The sequence below is a fragment of the Mustela putorius genome, unplaced genomic scaffold (assembly GCF_011764305.1).
Source record: "Mustela putorius furo isolate JIRA1106 unplaced genomic scaffold, ASM1176430v1.1 tig00003962_pilon_pilon_pilon, whole genome shotgun sequence".
NCBI lineage: Eukaryota > Metazoa > Chordata > Mammalia > Carnivora > Mustelidae > Mustela > Mustela putorius.
The window spans coordinates 20,092,245-20,109,706 of record NW_025422106.1 but is presented as its reverse complement, the minus strand read 5'-3'; the positions used below and the strand labels follow the sequence as shown (position 1 = coordinate 20,109,706).

The window sequence follows — 17,462 nt, the reverse complement described above, 5'->3', positions numbered from 1 at the left end:
CTCACTGTTGTTCATTATGGGCGTTCCTCACCCAGATGTAAAGGTTTCATTCCTGCCAGAGTCTCCAAGCTGCTCTAAGAGGTAAGCTAAGGGTATGGACTACCCTGAAATCTGCCCTGAGAATCACCTCCAAAGGTGCTAGCCTGAGGGACACCAAGCCAGGTGCCTGCCTTGTGGACCCAGAGCCCTAAGGAACCCAGAAGCAACAGGCTTCCGGGGCTCATGGCCTCACCCAGAGCCCAGCAAGTCTCTTATGTCTTGGTGGCTTAAAAGATAGCAAGTGGGCAGAAACTCTCCATTCCGTCTTCTTGTCCACCCCAACCCATGCCCACTGATGACAGTTCAGCCTTTCCTTCTTTTGGTTAAGCAGCAGCAAACCCTACACCAGCTACACCCAAACATTCAAGTCCTGCAACGCGGCCTAAGACCTGCCCTGGGTCGAGGCACGCTGATTCTTACTCAGCTTCTCTACGTGCTTCCTCTTTCCACAAACAGTCTAGTCATAAAAATAACCACTACTGCTCCTGTCGCTGCTCATGTAGTGGGCCTGCGCACAGCTGCTCGGTAGCTAAGGAAAGGGAGACTCAGAGAGATTAAGTGACTCACTGAAGACACGGCCAGGGAGTGCCGGAGCCCGGAGGGGACCCTGACCCACGTAACTCCACGCTAGCACTCACAGCCTCTACACGCTTTGGCCTCCTTGGCCTGGGTGACCAGAGCCCTGACAGGCAGGGCTGGGGCTACCTAAACAAGTCTCATTTCTTAAGCTCCCTACAGAAGGAGCAGGCTCAGAACAAGAATGTATCCTGTTCAAACCCAAAGCATGAACAAGCCAAAAGTCATTCATTCACTGGAAGAATGGGGAAGATCTGTTCCAGTAAGATCCTGATGGTTCTCCAGCCTGTACCACAAAAGACTCAGGGAATGAAACAATGAAATGGAAATCATAATCTAGATCTCTCCAGACACGTTCTACAGACAATGAGCAAAGCAAGAACTCGGGGCCCAGCCTGAACGTACTGGTTCTGGGGACCTGCAGAAGGGCCACCGGATCCCGGACCCCAGCACCTACCTTGCAACCCTCCAGCCTGCGCTGGTCCAGGCTTCCTGTTTCTTGCAGGACCACAGGTGGTGGGGTCCCCGTGCCCCTTGCAGCCTTGGCCATCACCCAGCTCCATAGGCAATGCATGGTGAGGGGCCCAAGCCCAGGGCCCCCGGCAGCCGCAGCCCCGGGTGTGGTGTCTCAGAGAAGGACAAGGCAGGGAGAGGAGTTTCTGTTTTCATGACTGTAGTGAACAGTCACTGTAGCCAAAAATAGTTTGTGCCTGGGAGCTGGGGAGTCAGCACATACCTCCCGGAGCAGGTGCTGGTTGTGAGACACTCAGGCTCTGGTGGGCCGCACTGCAGGGTCCTAGAGCCAGGGACCCGGACAACCAGGATACCCGGAATATCAGGCCATGGACAGAGAAGTGTTCTCTGCCTCACTGCTCACCTCCAGAAAGTTTGACCTCAGTCAACAAGGAACATGACCATAGCCCCCCTCCCAGTGAATCATTATCTGGGGAAACCCCACTCCCCACATGAACTCCAATTACCCCCAACCCTCCTGGAGCTCTCAGACATTTGGGGCTGGCTGGTTTGGATGCCCTAGATGGCACCCAAGACAGCCATGAAAAATGAGGCTTGGCTGTCAAAGCTCTTAGAAGGATACGATGGCAACAGTGAACTTTACTCGATGCACATGAAAAAGAAAAATGTAAAAGAAGTTAAGGGGCTGCCTATCAGTGTCTGCCTATCATGTACGGGGGGGGATTTTGTTGTCTTTCCTGAGCTATTTTTTTAATTTTCAAATTTTCTTGCAATGAACATTTGTAATTACTAGATTTAGTAATTTATTTAAATTAGAATTTCTAATTTCTAGAATTTCTAGTAATTTCTAGATTTAGAAAATGTTGCTTCAAAATGAAGCAACATTTCAAAATGAAGCAACATTTCAAAATGAAGAAATGTTCAGGGATCACAGAAGGAATGTATCACGTGGTTCCATCTACGAGAATTTAAAATGTGTGTGTGTGTATTTTGTGACCCCTGCTTTGGAGCTGGGTATGAATCCTGGCCACGACATGTACCATCTAGGTGACCTTAGGTAAGTGACATCATCAGTTTCTCTAGTTCAGTCGCATATTGGGCATACAAGCATTGCCTCCTGCTATAGGACTAAATATTCGTACCCCCACCTCAAAACCTAATCCCCAGGGTGATGGTATGAAGGGGCAGGGCCTTTGGGAAGTGATCAGGTTATCAGGCTGGAGCCCTCAGGAAAGGATCAGTGCCCTTCTATAAAGGAGACCCCAGAGAGTTGTCTGGCCTCTCCCACCATGTGAAGACAAAGCAGAAAGACCACAGTCTCTGAATCAGGAAGTGGGTTCTCACCGGACACTGAACCTGCCGGCACCCTGGTCTTAGACTTCCCAGCCTCCAGAACTATGAGAAATAAACTTCTGTTGCCTATAAGCTCCCAGTAAGCCCCCAGCCTATGGTATTTTGTTAAGAGTGGCCCAGGTGGACTAAGATGAGACACTCCAGGTAAAGCTCATAGCTCAGCCCCAGGCAGGATGGGTACACTCACTAAAGAATTAACAGCCCAGGGGCGCCTGGCTGGCTCAGTCAGTGGAGTGTGTGACCCTGTGTCTCAGGGTTGTGGGTTCAAGCTCCATACTGGGTATAGGGATTACTTAAAAATAAAACAATCTTAAAAAAAAAAAAATTAGAGCATAAATTCATGAATAAACTTCATTTTAAAAAAGGAAGAAAAAAAAGCCAACAACAAAGGCTGACTCGAAGGAAATGCACTTAAATGTTTATAGCATTTCCTCAGAGTAGTAAGATGATGGTGTAAACCATCAACAAATGGTGGAATTATCATTTTAATTTCTATACTTTATACATTTTGAAAGTGAACATCCAAGTAAATTACTGGATATTAGGAAAATAAGAAAAGTAAAAAGCCTAAAAGCAATGATTGGCTCTGTGAAGGATTACAGGTAACTCATTTCTTTTGCTTCTCTACATTTTCTAATCTAAAATAAATCTTAGTTTAAGAGTGAAGAAAATGAGAAATGTCATTAAAAACAAAAAACGAGGGGCTAGGCTCACCGATTACATTATAGAAATGCGATCTCTGCTGCTCCCCTCACACCCGGAGGTGTAGGCCTCACGTACCATCTCGAACCTGAGGCCCTGGGTCTCCTGTGTCTGCCCTGGGTCTCCTGCAGACACAGAAGTCCTGCTCACTGACGGAAACAGGGCACAGCGGCCACCCCTGTGACTCTCCTGGGAAAGTCAGGTGACCCGGCCCCATGGAGAGCCCCTGGTGATGGCAGGGACTCCAACAGCTGCGGTAGAACCATCTGGGTATGTGAGTGTTAATACACGTCTTTTGCCGTCCAGAGAGCTGTCCTTCCTCCAGGAATCCATTTCCAGAGTGCAGGTCTACCCTTCAGGTAGCCTTCTCTGCCATGCTGCTCAAGGGCTGAGCTGTGACCCAGTGTGGGCCAACAGGTGTGTTCCATCTTCCTAGCCTTGTGCTTGGCTCTGGTAACATGGGACCAAAGGTAGGCCATGCAGAGCCTTTCCAGCTCCAGTCCTGGGGCAGAAGCTCTCCACCGACAAGCACCACCATGATGCAGGAAGAAAGTGAGGCTTCGCTGCTGGTGGCCTTGGTGCCTGCCACGTGGTGTGGGTCTGGCCGAGAAGTACACTCTAACAGCATCATGTGAACTTCCGCATCCAGACCTCGCTGAACCTCTATTACTTAAGCTGACAAAGTCTTTGGTGTAAGCCAGTCAGCACTGGAACTTGCTACAGAAACATTCTAACTAAGAGGAGAATTTAATAGCTTGTACTAAGTAAGTAATTACTACGTACCCTCGGACCATCTATTTAACCCCCCCGCCAATCCATCTCATCGACAGACAGCCACTATGAATACTAACTCTGTGTCAGGCACTTTATTCCAGGCTAGGAATACAATAGCAAATGAAATAGGTAGTTCTGTTCTTAAGGGAGCTTACATCCTAATAGGAAACACAGAATAGAAAACATAAACTAAAATATGTAACTGAAATTTATGAATAAATGCTAAAAGGAGAGAGCATGTTGAGACATGGCGGGGGGGGGGGCATCTAATTTTAGACAGGGTGGCCTCTCTGAAGATCCCACTTCTACAGATCCTAGCCATGAGAATATAGAAATTTCCAGGCAAAGGAAACAGAACATACCAAGGCCCTGAACTATGACAGGAAACCTGACGTGTTCGAACGCAAGGCAAAGAGTAAGGAGGGGCAGGAGATGGTGTGGAAGAAGAAGGCAGATGCCAAATACTTCAGGGCCTTACAAGTAATAGTGAAGGGGTTTGGATTTTATGTTGAGGGCAAGACACTGAATGAAGGACCGTACTCAGAAAAGCGAGATGATCAGATTTGGGTTTTAAGAAAAATCACTCCTGGCTTATAAAAATGAGAAGAAATGCAAGAGAGGGCAAGAGTAGATATAGAGAGAGTGATGTAGGTGCCACGGCAAAGTCCGTGTAGTAGCTAGGCCTAGGGTGGCAGGGGGCATTGTAAAAAAAAGAGACATAAGTGGGTTTGGGATATATATTTGGAAATAGAGCCAGCAAGCTTTGCTATCCAACGTGGAAGTAAGGAAACAGAAGGAATGAGAAGTGACTGCTTAGTTTCTAGCTAGACAACCGACGGACAAGTAAACAAGCTGAGAGGTAAGAGACTTGTCCATGAACAAGTAGCAAAATCAAGTTTCTGTCTGCCTCCCAACACCAGGTTCGGGGCTGCCTATTTCGAATCTTGCTACCTCCCCAAAAGCATATGGATGAGAACCAAGCCACCAAAATGCCTATGTTGATTTTCTTTTAAAAGAACGGTAGTGAGAGAAGGGGCTTTTGCTTACAATAATTAAAACAGGGTGGTGTTGACGCAAGAATTTCCCAGTGATATATCTAGGCTGGTTAGGTGTGTTCTAGAGCAATCTTGCCTTTAAGGCCAGTCCCGGAGGAAGGGACACTCGATAGAAACTGACAGCCCAGGAGCTGGGTGGCCCCAGAGGTAGCTCAGGCAACTCTAAGTCATCCACAGCAGGGCTACAGGCACACAGCTAGACCAAGTCCAGCCCCTCACCGAACACAGCGGAGCCAGCTCAGGAACCCTGATCTCAGCCGCCTTCGGCAGCCCCCAGACACCATTCCCCAGAGGCTCCCAAAACTCAACCTTCAAGAGCCCAGACAAGAACACTCCTGAGATCCCTCAGCCCAAGGGACCAAAACTCTTTGGATGATCTGATCTGAAGTCATTCATTCAACAAGACACCTTCAATGTGCCAGGCAGCAGAGACAGAACAGCAAAGGAAACAGCCAGATTCCTGCCCGAATGGCACAGGATCCCCGGTCTAGTCCATTTTCACTGGGCCTGGCAGCCCAGAAACCCAGAGGATGGAGGAGATGGGCTCACCATTCATAAATGCCAACCAGTATGGGAGGCTAACCAAAACAGTCATGCTCTGTTTTGTTTTTTTTTTTTAAAGATTTTATTTATTTATTTGACAGAGAGAGAGAGATCACAAATAGGCAGAGAGACAGACAGAGAGAGAGATGAGGAGAAGCAGGCTCCCTGCTGAGCAGAGAGCCCTATGCGGGACTCGATCCCAGGCCCCTGGGATCATGACCTGAGCCGAAGGTAGAAGCTTAACCCACTGAGCCACCCAGGCACCCCCATGCTCTGGTTTTTTTCAGGTTTCTAAAAACCAGGGGCGACCTCACACTTAAAGCTTAAAACAGAGCATTTTGGCTCAGATTCAGAAAATAAACCACTTCATCAACTGGAGAGAGGGATGGATGTATGCCAGCTCAGTAAGGACGGGAACGCAGGCCCAACACCTAGAACAGGGCCTGGCACCTAACAGGAGCTAAGTAGAAACCGAATGAGTGCATGGCTGGGTGGACAGGAGACAACACAGGAAGGCCCTCAGCTCTGTATCAGGCCCCATCTCAGCCCTTCCTCCCTTGGGGCCCGTCAGCCTGCTTCTATGGTGGTTATTTGTAGCTGTGTACATCCCACCACCTGATAAGCCCCCAGGGAAGACTGTATTTTGTGCATCAATTAATCTTCAGTGGTAACTAATCAGAGTAAGTGATCAATGGATATAGAATGAGTGGGTATTACGGAAAAGGTGGAGGAAGAGAGGAAGAAAAAAGGTCAGAGAGAGGGTGGAAGGAAGGGGGAGGGGGAGAAGGAGGGAGACAGAAAGAGATCAAGTTATTTTCTTGTTGAAGATTTTATTTATTTATTTTTTTGCCAGAGAGAAAGAGAGAAAGCACAACCAGGGGGAGTGGCAGACAGAGGCAGAGGGAGAAGCAGGCCCCCCGCGGAGCAGGGAGCCTGATGTGGGGGCTCGGTCCCAGGACCCTGGGATCACGACCTGAGCTAAAGGCAGACGCTTAACCAACGGAGCCACCCGGGCGTCCTGAAAGAGTTCAATTCAATTATACAACGGCATACAGGAACCCCAGGCTGGGCTAATCTAAGTAAGAAGCTGAGTCAAGGAAGGGAGACTGGCTTGAGAATCCTGACCCAGCTATCATCTCACTGTATGACCCTGACAGGTCCCTCGACTTCTCTGAACGTCAGTTTGCTCAGACACAGTATGGGGACCGGGGGTCTCTCCCACCCCCTCCCCCAGGTATAAGGATTAACACAAAATGCCACCTTCCTTCCATATCCCACCTCCATCTCTTGTTCTGACTGGTTGGGTGACACGGGCACAGCCGCCCTCCCCACCACCAGGCCTCCATCTCCCCATCCTGCTGGGCTGGTCCTGATGCCTCAAATCCCTAGTGGCAATCCCCCACTGAGGCTGACACGCTGGCCTGGGTCTCCCCACACAGCCCAGAGAGAGTGAATGCTGCATTCAGAGGCGGCTCCCAGCTGCCAAGAGCAAGGCCTTTGCCTAGTGCGGCCTCTGGCTCCCCGGGGAGAGGGTGAGGATGACCAGAAGACTGACAGCAGGATTCATATGCATTAAAGCTGAACCCAGGAGCCAAACACCAGCTCACTTTCCTGGTTTATTCTTCCACAGCCTTTGGCTTCACACAGCCCACCACTCGGGGCCCACACAGGGCCAGGGTCACTCCCAGCCAGTGGGAAACCAAGATGGCGGCAGACCCCAGGGAGCTCGCTTCCCATCCCCAAGAGAAGGCCTGATTTCAAACATGGGAACGTGAGAGTAGTAGAGGAGAAGGGATAGAGAAACTTGCTGTGTCAGGGCTTTAACAAAAGCCCCTTACCGGACTCGCCTGCATCTTCAGTTCAGAAAATGCCACCAGTAAGAGCTTCCTCAGGGGAGTCCATGGCCTCTGGCTTGGGCCCTGGGGTCCTGGCCTCTGCAGCGCTCACCTCTCACAGCTAGGATGGATCCCAGCCAGTGCTCACCACTTCCTCTAGCAACTTCCAACAGGGAAATTGCTGAACCAAAAAAAAAAAGGCTTCATGCCAGCAGGCTCTGAAATCATTTCCCCCCTGAGCTACAGCCAGAACATGAAGCTGTGATGTTTAGCCTGTGAAAGGTCTGGCAGGGGAGGGTGGAAAGAGTCACAGTGTGTGACTCTAGGTGTCTGGGGAGGGTGGAGGCACCTTGCTCCGAATCACTCTCGTGCTCTCGGTGCTAGGCCTGAGATCCCCTCCTCCATGCTGTGCCCCAGGTTCCCACACCAGCAATGGCTCACCTTTCACTGTCCTCATGATGAACCCAGCCTTCTCACCAGCAGGGGTTTTAGTGTCCCTAAAACAACTCTAGTGCTCTCTTGCACCCTCTCGCACACACAAACAAGCATGGCGCTGGTCTCCAGATAAATGCCCCTACACGAAGGTTTCCACAAAGTGACCATCTGCTCGCCGGTCTCTTCCCAGGGCAAGCCCTTTGCAAACACTTCCTGGGAGGCCCAAAGAGCGCTCTCAGTCCTCAGGGGCTCTGCTGCTACCATTCCTGCCCTCTTGCCCTTCCTAGCTCAGCCTAGTTCCCAGCTCTGAGGGGAACCCTCCCCTGGTGTTGGTCCTTCTCCATCCTCCCAGGGTGGGTTTGCCAGCCTCCCGGACCCCAGACTGCCTTCCATCAGGGCACTTGATATCAGCTCTCGGCAAGTCTCACGGTAGCCTGTGAGCTCCTGCGGTGGGGGGAGTGTCTCTAGCACCTTGGCTGTGAGCATGGGGTCCCTCCAGGGCAGGCTCCAGATCAGCGCTGTCTGACACAGCGAGGGTCATATGTCTCTTTAAGTGAAAATTCATTACAATAAAACAAAATCTAAATTTTGGCTTCCCCGTTGCACTCATCATATTCAAGTTCTCCATGGTCACACGCGGTTGGTGGCTACCACGTTGGGTAGGGCGGTAAAGAATCCTGCTATTGTCCCAAAAGTTCTACTGGACAGTGTCACTCTAGAGGAAGATCTAGTGTACATGGGGTCCACGTAGGAAGGTGTCTCCTGAGCTTCTGGTCACCAAAGGAGTTAGAATCAAAGATCACATATGTCAGAAGCACCCACTGTGGGCTCTGGAGCAGCAGGGGGCTGAGATCTAACTCAGAAAGGAAAGGAGGGGAGGAGAGGCCCTGCCTCCACACCAGAAACTAGGAAGGGCCACGACCAGCCTGGGGCCACATCTGCATCCAGCCCCCTCTTCATGCAGCAGAAAGGCACTATTTTCCAGGGGGAGGGCAAGACACGCAGAGAACACAGAGACTGAAGGGACAGCTCCCACCATCAGGGGCCCTTTAGCATGGATGGCTCAGCAAAGGAAACTGCCAGACTTCATGATTCAGACTCTTCTCCTAAAAACCAACCAACCAACCAACCAACCATAAAAAAAAAAAAAAAAAAAAAAAAAAAAGGAAAGGCCACATAACAGGACGCTGTTTTAAAGTCCCCATCTCCATCTCCAGCTGGAGATGGACGCTTGTGGACGCAGGCTGAAGCTTTCTGCGTGCACCTCTACATGTGCCCATGGGCACCTCTTACCCCAGTCACTGCTAGGCTGGCTCGAGGAAATCTTCCCTCTTAATGATTCTACTATCAAAGAGGAATGAGATGGATTTGTATGACTCATGCAGAGATGAGATTCAGACTGAGAAAATACTGTACGAGCCCATTTTAGCAACTATCAAAAATAAAAAGGAAACAAATTTGTATGTAAATAAGAACAATGTGCTATCCTGGATCGGCTCCTAGAACTGAAGGAAGCTTCTAACGGAAAAACTGGGGAAATCCAAAGAGAGTCTGGAATTTAGTCAACAGTGATGTACCAACACTGTGTTCTTAGTTTTGACAAATACGCGCTGCAGGAACGTATAATGATAATGATGGCGGGAACCTGGGTGAAGGCCATATATGGGAATTCTGTACAATCATACAATCACTGCAATTTTTCCATAAATCTCAAATTATTACAAAACAAAACATCTATTTAAGAAAATAAGCAATGCTCAGATGACATTCAGAAGTTAAAGTGTTCTGGGACATCTGGGTAGCTCAGTCGCTAAGCATCTGCCTTCGGCTCAGGTCATGATTCCAGGGTCCTGGGTTCGAGCCCCACATCAGGCTCCCTGCTCGGCAGGAAGCCTGCTTCTCCCTCTTCCACTCCCCCTGCTTGTGTTCCCTCACTTGCCATGTTTCTATCAAATAAATAAGAATCTTTAAAAAAAAAAAAATGTTAAAGGGTTTTATCTCTGAGGTCACTTTTTTTTTTGGCAAAGCATGGGATTTTATGATGTTTGGAGCTTCAATTTCTTGAGTTCTGCACCTATCTTTGGTGAGTGGAAGTTTTAGAACCAATTCCAGCTACAAGCACACAAGACCCATCAGCGTCTAGGGTGAGCAGGGGAGGGTAGGTGTCAGAGTCCAAACTGTCTGAGTGGAAAATAAGACCCACACCCCCTGGGCCCACCATGAGGCCTGTGCCGGGATGCGGCTCTAACTCCGGGCCCCCATCGCTGTGCACCCCCTACCCCCCACAGGTACAAGGAGAGACTCCAGCAGCAGAGCCAAGGCGAGGCAGCCCCTGCCCCAGTGAGCAGAGGCTAGGATTACTAATGAGAACAGCCTTCCTTTCCAACCTTCAGCATACTCTGGCCTGGGCCTAAGAACCAACCTGAGATCTGAGGGGAAGAAATAGAATGAGATAGAGAAAAGGGGTCTGGAGGGCTTAGGGAAGATACCTGGCCAGATACCTGGCCAGTGGTTCCTTGTGATTCTTAAAACCCAAGCAGAAAGCTGCTGGCCCATGCCCTAGTACTCTCAGGCAGCCTGGCCCACTCTCTTCCTGCTCCCACCCCCTCGGCCTCAGTTCCTCCAGTCTCTGGGTAAGGATGCCCATGAGTGAGCTCTGGAGCCCGCAAGGGCGCAGGAGGCAGACCGGGGCCCAGCATTTGTCCTCCTCCTGCCCTTCTTAGGCCTTGAACGGACTCCTGCTGCCTCTTGACTCAGAACACTGCCTCCAGCCAGCCCCTGCTCTCCCCGCCTTCCTTGACTGCCCCCTGCTTTTCGCTCCCCCGATGGCTGTCTCGAGCTACCTGTGCACAAGCCTCCAGCATCCTCTGTGGGGCTGACTCTCACTCAGGAATTAACAGCAGCTGAGGATGAAAGGTGAGAAAAGTGCCAGAATTTTCTCTCCTCCAACCCGCTGAACACCACTGTGCCTCTAAGCACTTGACCCCACAAGCCCTTCAGAGTGCAAGAGGCATGTAGGTCCCGGTGCAGCCTGTAACCAGACTACAGAGGCCTAGCAGAGGAAGGCCAGTTGGGCTCCCAGAACCACAACCCCTTAATGAGTGAAGCATGTGGATATGGTCAGAAGAGGAGTGCCAAAGAGACCCAAGGATTCCCAAGGGCACCAACTTCCCCAGGGTTCTTCCCGGAGGCTGAGTTGTGGGTAGCCAGGCAGAGCTGGGAAGGTGGGTCTTTGGGGCTATGATTCTAGAGTGGCTTCTCTTGCAGGGTATGAAAAGCCACACCTAGGAGTAACCTGTGTCACCACCCACTCAGGACCAAACCCTCAACTCCTGGGATACCCAACTTGTAACCGTGAGATTCACCCTTTCTGCCTCTTGACGGTCACATTGAGCCCAACACTCGCTAGGTTGTTACGGAGCTTGTATTCCAGTTGGAGACAGCAGACAGACCACAAACAACAAATAAGTCAGATATACTCCAATGGCTAGTGTCATTGAGAAAAATCAGCCAAGATGCACTGGTAGAAAACAAAGGGTAGGAGTGACCTTTAGATCAGGTTATCAGGGAAGACTGCTCGGAGGAGGGGACAATGGACCTGCCAAGGAGAAAGCACTCCAAGGAGAGGAAGAGGGAGTGCAAAGATCAGACCAAAGGGATCAAAGAGGAGGATGAGAGAGATAAGGTCAGAGAGGCCAGCAGAGGCCCAAGTGGGTGAGGAATCTGGCATTTATTCAGAAAGAAATGGGAAGCACTGGAAAATGACATGATCTATATTATGTTTCTTAGTTATATTATGTTTCAAACTATACTGTGTTTCTTATTATGTTTCTCTGGCTGCTGTGTGGAAGTGGAACGGAGTGAATGAAAGTAGGGAGACAGTTAAGAGGCTGCTGCAGGAGTCCAGGCAAGAGAAGTGCCTGCAACTGAAGAAGTCTGCAGTTGGAACAACTGCAGAAGTCCCACCCAACTGTCTGCTCAGACACTACCCCAGTCCCCAAGGCTGGGTAGCAGCCTGGTTCCCAAACCACATGAGGCACCTGGGCTCTCCCGCCTGCCTGACGCCTCCCTACAGACAAGCCTGCCCCTCATTCAGTGCCAGCTCTGGCGCACTCATGACCTCATGACTCAAACACCATCTCACTCAGTGTCTGCTATGCCTCTAGGCCTGCCTGGAAGACCCGTGTGCCAGCTGCCCCCCACAGGGATCTCCAAAGGCTAAAACGCCCCTGCAGCCAGCTTCCCTGGGATCAGCCTCTGTATTGGGCACACCTGGCTCCTCTCTCACAGAAGGACGTGGCTGCAACGGGGTGTCTGGTACACTCCAGATCTAGGCAGACCCAAGAAAAATAGCATGAGCAGCTAAGCCATCTGCCAGAGGTGGCTCGGGCTCTAGAAAGGAAGTGAGAATGCAGTGTGGAGTCTACCAGTCCCCTGTCTGAACCTCGAGAGTATCCCTGTTACCAGCTCCGGACCATCCCAGAGCCTTTCAGCTTCTCCAAACCTGCGGTCTCTGCCTGTCAAGTTAGGGAGGACGCCAGTGAGATGCCGGGCAAGTCACTACCTCTGCAGAGCCCCGGCACCCTCCACGGTGTTACAGACGCGGTGTGAGGAGAAGCTGCTTCCCATCTCTGCGACTGGGGGCGGGGAGGGGTCAAGGCTGGGCTTGGCTGGGGGGCAGGGGCGACCATTTAACACTCTCCAGCTCCCAAGTCCATGACTTTCAACACGTCACCACGGACAACCATTCCATGTCGTTGAGATTTCCTTCCTGGGCAGCAGGAAGCTGTAAGACCGGAGGGCCTCAATGTGTGCGTTTGAATGTTAAAAAAAAGTCCTAGGACACTCCATGTCACAGAGGAGCTGCCCTCAGCCTTCACAAAAACCAGCTCCTTCCTGCCAACTTTGGTGTTTTTTGTTTAAAGATTTTATTTATTTGACAGAGAGAGAAAGAGGGAACACAAGCAGGGGTAGTGGAGGAGGGAGAAGCAGGCCTCCCACTGAGCAGGGAACCCGACACAGGGCTCGATCCCAGGACCCTGGGATCCTGACCTGAGCCCAAAGCAGTAACCCCTGAGCCACCCTGGTGTCCCTTCCTGCCAGTTTTGTAACTGTGGGCGTGCACCAGGTCAGGTCAGACACATGTGACATGTTAAGAGCCCTCCTGGGTCCCCTCATTCACCCCCATGCACTCCCACCCCTCCTCCCCATGACAGGACCTTTCACGATCACGCCACTTCCTGTCCAGGAAATCTCTCCCAGGGAAAATTCCTAAATATACAAAGAACGGCAGAAATCATATTAACCCTGTGTTACAGAAATAGCCAAGGATAGGATGAACCTCCCCTTCTGACACACCGCACCCCTACACGCAATCAAACATTACGCAGCTACTTCAAAAGTGGGGGCGTTATTAAGTGTGAAGCTACAAAGAAAACATGCTGGCTAGCAATAGCGTATGATAAGAGCAAAACAAAACTGTTTATTCAGGATTGTTTGAATCAGTGTTGCCCAAGAGAAATACAATGCAAGCCACACACTTCCATTTTTGAGTCGCCACACTTTAAAAAGTGAGTGTATTTCACGAAATTAATTTTAACATTTTATTTAGCTTAATAGACCCCAATTATATATATTCAATGTATACAAAACATGAAAAGTTATTCGTGTTAATTTTTTTTTTATATGAAGTCTTCAGAATTCAGCACCTCTTTGGACTCCTAGCCTTGAAATGACGGCACATCTCAACGTGGATTTGCCACATTCCAAGGACAGAGTAGCCACATTGGCTCGTAACTACCTTATAGCACGGGTCTGACCCATTAGAAATTTTTAGAAGACTTAACTATTAGCTGGGGGGAAGAAAACCAGAAGGAAATACTGAAATTTTAATGATTGTGAACTTTTGCTGAGTCGTGGAAATATATGTGTGACTTTTTTTTCCTCCTCCGTTTTCCAAGGTGTGTCTAAATAATAAATCCCTATTGCTTTTAAAATAATAGCAAGAGCCAGCAACTTTTTAATTTTATAATCAAAGGCGTTTGAAAGATCTGGCTGGGTGAACTGCACCTGCTAGGCACTAATCTACTGATGCCTCATGGGGGGTGGTGGGGAGAGGGCCCTGTGCCCCTGACACTTGGCATAGGATATGCTCTCCAGGCTCACTGGCTGATCAGTTACTTGGCTGAGGTGGGGAGGGGTGGGTAGGCCGGCTGGATGGGAAGAGGGAACTGAGTGGTGAAAATAGTACATTACAGCAGATACAAGAGAAAACTAAACTCGGGCTCTTGTTTCCAAATCCCAAAGCGGCTCACTTGCTATCTGCATGACTTCAAACAAGTCACGTACCCATTCTGTGCTTTAATTTCCTCAAATATAAAGCAGCAACAAGAGAGTAATTCTTTCAGGGGTTTTGCGAGAATTAAGTGAGATTATCTAGACAAAGTGTTGATAGCACGGTGCCTGTCACACAGCCAATGTTTCCACGGGGTGTTCTTAGGGGGAAATCAATGAACCATCAGTGTGGTCAGGCTGTCCAACTCGTTCGGCAGAGGCCCTGGGACACAGGCTAAGAGCCACACTTGCCTTGGGTCCCTCCCCCGGCCGCTGTCCTCCCAGTCACACTCCCACAGGAGCCAGTCCGTGGATTTGTGTGTGGTCCCCCATGCCCGACAACCCCCCACCCAACCATTCCCCCTCTCCAGACCCCAGCTCCACAACCCGCTTACCTGCACTACCTCTGGCCTCACATTGAAGGTGCACAGCCAGTCACTGAAGCGAGGGTAGCTGTTGAGCTCCGAGGTCCTCTCACTGGGAGCCACGCTGAGCTTACACTGCTGTTGCTTGCAAATGTAGCGGACCAGCTTCGCCTGTGGGAGCCCAGGAAAGAGGAGGCCATTTTGTATGAGGTTCATACATGCACTCTACACCCCAAGCATTATGCACAAGAGCCTGCAGGGTGCCCCCCACCACCATCATTCAAACACCAGTGAAGTAGGAAATGGAGGAAGGAGGAGAGGAGAAGGGTCCAAGAAAGCCAGCAGAAGACCTGGAGAGCCCCCCAAGACCCTCTCCTCACCCCAGGGCTGGCTGACACAGCCTCACGCCCAGACCATGATCCTTAAGGACAATGGCCAACACTGGTCAGGAGAGAGAATGGGGTAGAGACCAAAGAAGGGCTTCCTGAGGGTGCCTGGGTGGCTCAGTAGATTAAGTGTCTGCCTTCAACTCAGGTCATGATCCCAGGGTCCTGGGATCAAGCCCCACATCAAGCTTCCTGCTCAATGGAGAGCACTAAGCTTCTCTCTCTCCTTCTCCTTCTGCCTGATGCTCCCCTGCTTACACTCATTCTCTCTCTCTCTCTCTCTATCTCTCTCTCTCGGTCTGATAAATCTCTACTGAAAAAAAGAAGGGCTTCCTGCCCTGGGAGGGTTGGAGGATGGGTAAGAACGTGAGGCTATGGAAGATGTGGGGGCTTGGGGAGAATGAGTCACCTCCCACTTAGAAGCCTTCCAGCCTAGAATCAGGCTGCCTGGGCTGGGATCCGGGGGCTCAGGCACCCCCTAGCCCTATGACCCTGGGCAAGTTACTAAACCCCCATGCCCAGAAAAGCCTCAGTTTCCTCGTCCAGAAAATGGGATAACAACAGAAAATGGGATAATGTTATCCCATTTTCTGGACGAGGAAATGAAGCACTCGGAGCATATGCCAGCACCTGCTGGCATGCGGCATGACTGGCCGCAGTCCTCCACTTGGGCTCACCAGTAGGCTCTCAGGAAGCACACCCTGATATGTATGCAAATTTCAGATGTATGAGTCTATGCATTTTCCAAGGGAAAAGGGTCCACAGTTTTCAAAAGCCTCTCAAAAGGCTAAAACCTCAAGAAGATAAGTTTTTTTTTTTAAAGATTTTATTCATTTGACAGAGAGAGCACAAGCAGAGGGAGCAGCAGGCAGAGGGAGAGGGAGAAGCAGGCTCCCCGCTGAGCAGGGACTCCCAGGACCCTGGGATCATGACCTGAGCCCAAGGCAGACACTTAACCAACTGAGCCACCCAGGTGTCCCAAGAGGTTAAGTTTAAGTAAGGACAGCCTGGTTTTGGTCAGCCTGGTGCTCTCTCTGACAAACCCTGGGCTCCAACCAGGTGCCCGTGCACAATACTGATGAATGCCGAGGTGGGTGGGATGTGTGGGGGAGCCCCCCTCCAACCTCGGTCATGGCCTGGGACTGATTAAAAGGAGGATGAGCAGAACAGATAGCAATGAGCTCACAGCCCCAAGAGGAGAACCAGGGAGCTGCCAAGCTCGGCTGAGACCAGGGACCCAGGGACCCCATGAGGGCTCTTGTCACACTGACAAGACTCTAGTGACCTCCTCCTGGTGACTTTCAAGCTTCCCTGAAGGTGTGCACAACCTTCCAAAGTCCTGTTGGACCCTGCCGAGAGGAGCCATTTCCCGGTCTCCTAAAGGGTTTTCATTTTTAATGCATTCCTTTCTTCCTCATCTGCAAATATCTCAGTATATTTCTCTAAAGGATTCTTTTTGTTCCTCACAATACTAAAAAGTAGTAATAATTAGGGATATAATATTTCAAATATCTAGAAAGGCTCCCAAATTCCTAGCAGGAGCACTTGACCATGTGGGGACCACAGACCCCTCCAGCAGTCCAGAGAGGTCCTTAGTCCCTTTCTAAGAATAATGCTTCAAATGAAACACTTAGCATTACAAAGGAAATCAATTTTATTTAAATACAGTTCTCAAAATAATATTTAGAATGGTGACAGAGTACTAAGAGCTCATCTTTATTTCTTGCTTTGAAGATTTACTTATTTATTTGAGGGAGGGAGAGAGAGAGAGAGCACGCCACACGTGTGCATGCACCAGTGGGGGAGGGGCAAAGGGAGAGGGTCCCGGGTAAACTCCTCACTGAGCGCAGAGCCTGATGTGGGGCTTGAACCCAGGACCCTGAGATCACGACCTGAACCAAAATCAAGAGCTGGATGCCTAACCAACTGAGCCACCCAGGGGCCCCTCGAAGCCCTTCTTTATTACCCCATGAAACAACAGCTGACCATGGGTTTCATAACTGACAGCTTTGAAGCTGTGACAAGAGCAAACTACTTTTTTAGATATCATCACAACTGTAAGGTAATATGCAAACAGCTGTGCTTTTTGCTGGAGACCAAGTGACACATATGTCCTTGTGGCCTACATCCAAACTGAGTAACATTAAACTCCAGTTAAGGCAAGTGACATTAAAGATTCCTTTTGTTCCACTCCAAATTCATGGACCACCTGATTTCCATCCACAGACCCCAGGCAAAGAATCCCTATGGGGCGCCTGGATGGCTCAGTCAGTTAAGTGTCTGCCTTTGGCTCAGGTCATGATCCTAGGGTCCTGGAACCCAGGCCCATGTGGGCCTCCCTTGTTATCTGGGAATCTGCTTTTCCCTCTGCTCTTTCTCTTAAATAAATAAAATCTAAAAAAAAAAAAAAAAAAAAAAAAAAATCCTTGTGAGGAGTGAAAAGAGACCCACAATGACAACAAAACCATTGCTTCTCCACCAGCCTTTCTGAAATTTCCCTAGAAACTTTGGTCCTGGGCTCACAGGCTGCTAGCCTGAAGGGCGCCAGGCCCTCGTGTGGTCCTGAGCCCCGTTAAATCCTGCCACCTTCTA

General features: G+C 50.0%; 1 protein-coding gene across 11 annotated transcripts in view; it reads right to left on the bottom strand.

Annotated features, from left to right (window-relative positions):
• The window catches only part of KSR1 (kinase suppressor of ras 1), a 148,892-nt gene that overhangs the window by 55,010 nt on the left and 76,420 nt on the right, over window positions 1-17,462 (bottom strand). For 10 of the 11 annotated variants that reach the window (XR_006603774.1, XR_001178570.2, XM_045070328.1 and 7 more), the window contains exon 2: window positions 14,515-14,655. Coding sequence is in view for 8 of the 11 variants with exons in the window: in XM_045070328.1 (XP_044926263.1) it covers window positions 14,515-14,655 (141 nt within the window). In the remaining 3 variants the exon portion in view is untranslated. Of the gene's footprint in view, window positions 1-1,072; window positions 1,365-14,514; window positions 14,656-17,462 lie in introns of those variants that run through there. The other variant, XM_004747042.3, reaches the window with a different exon arrangement.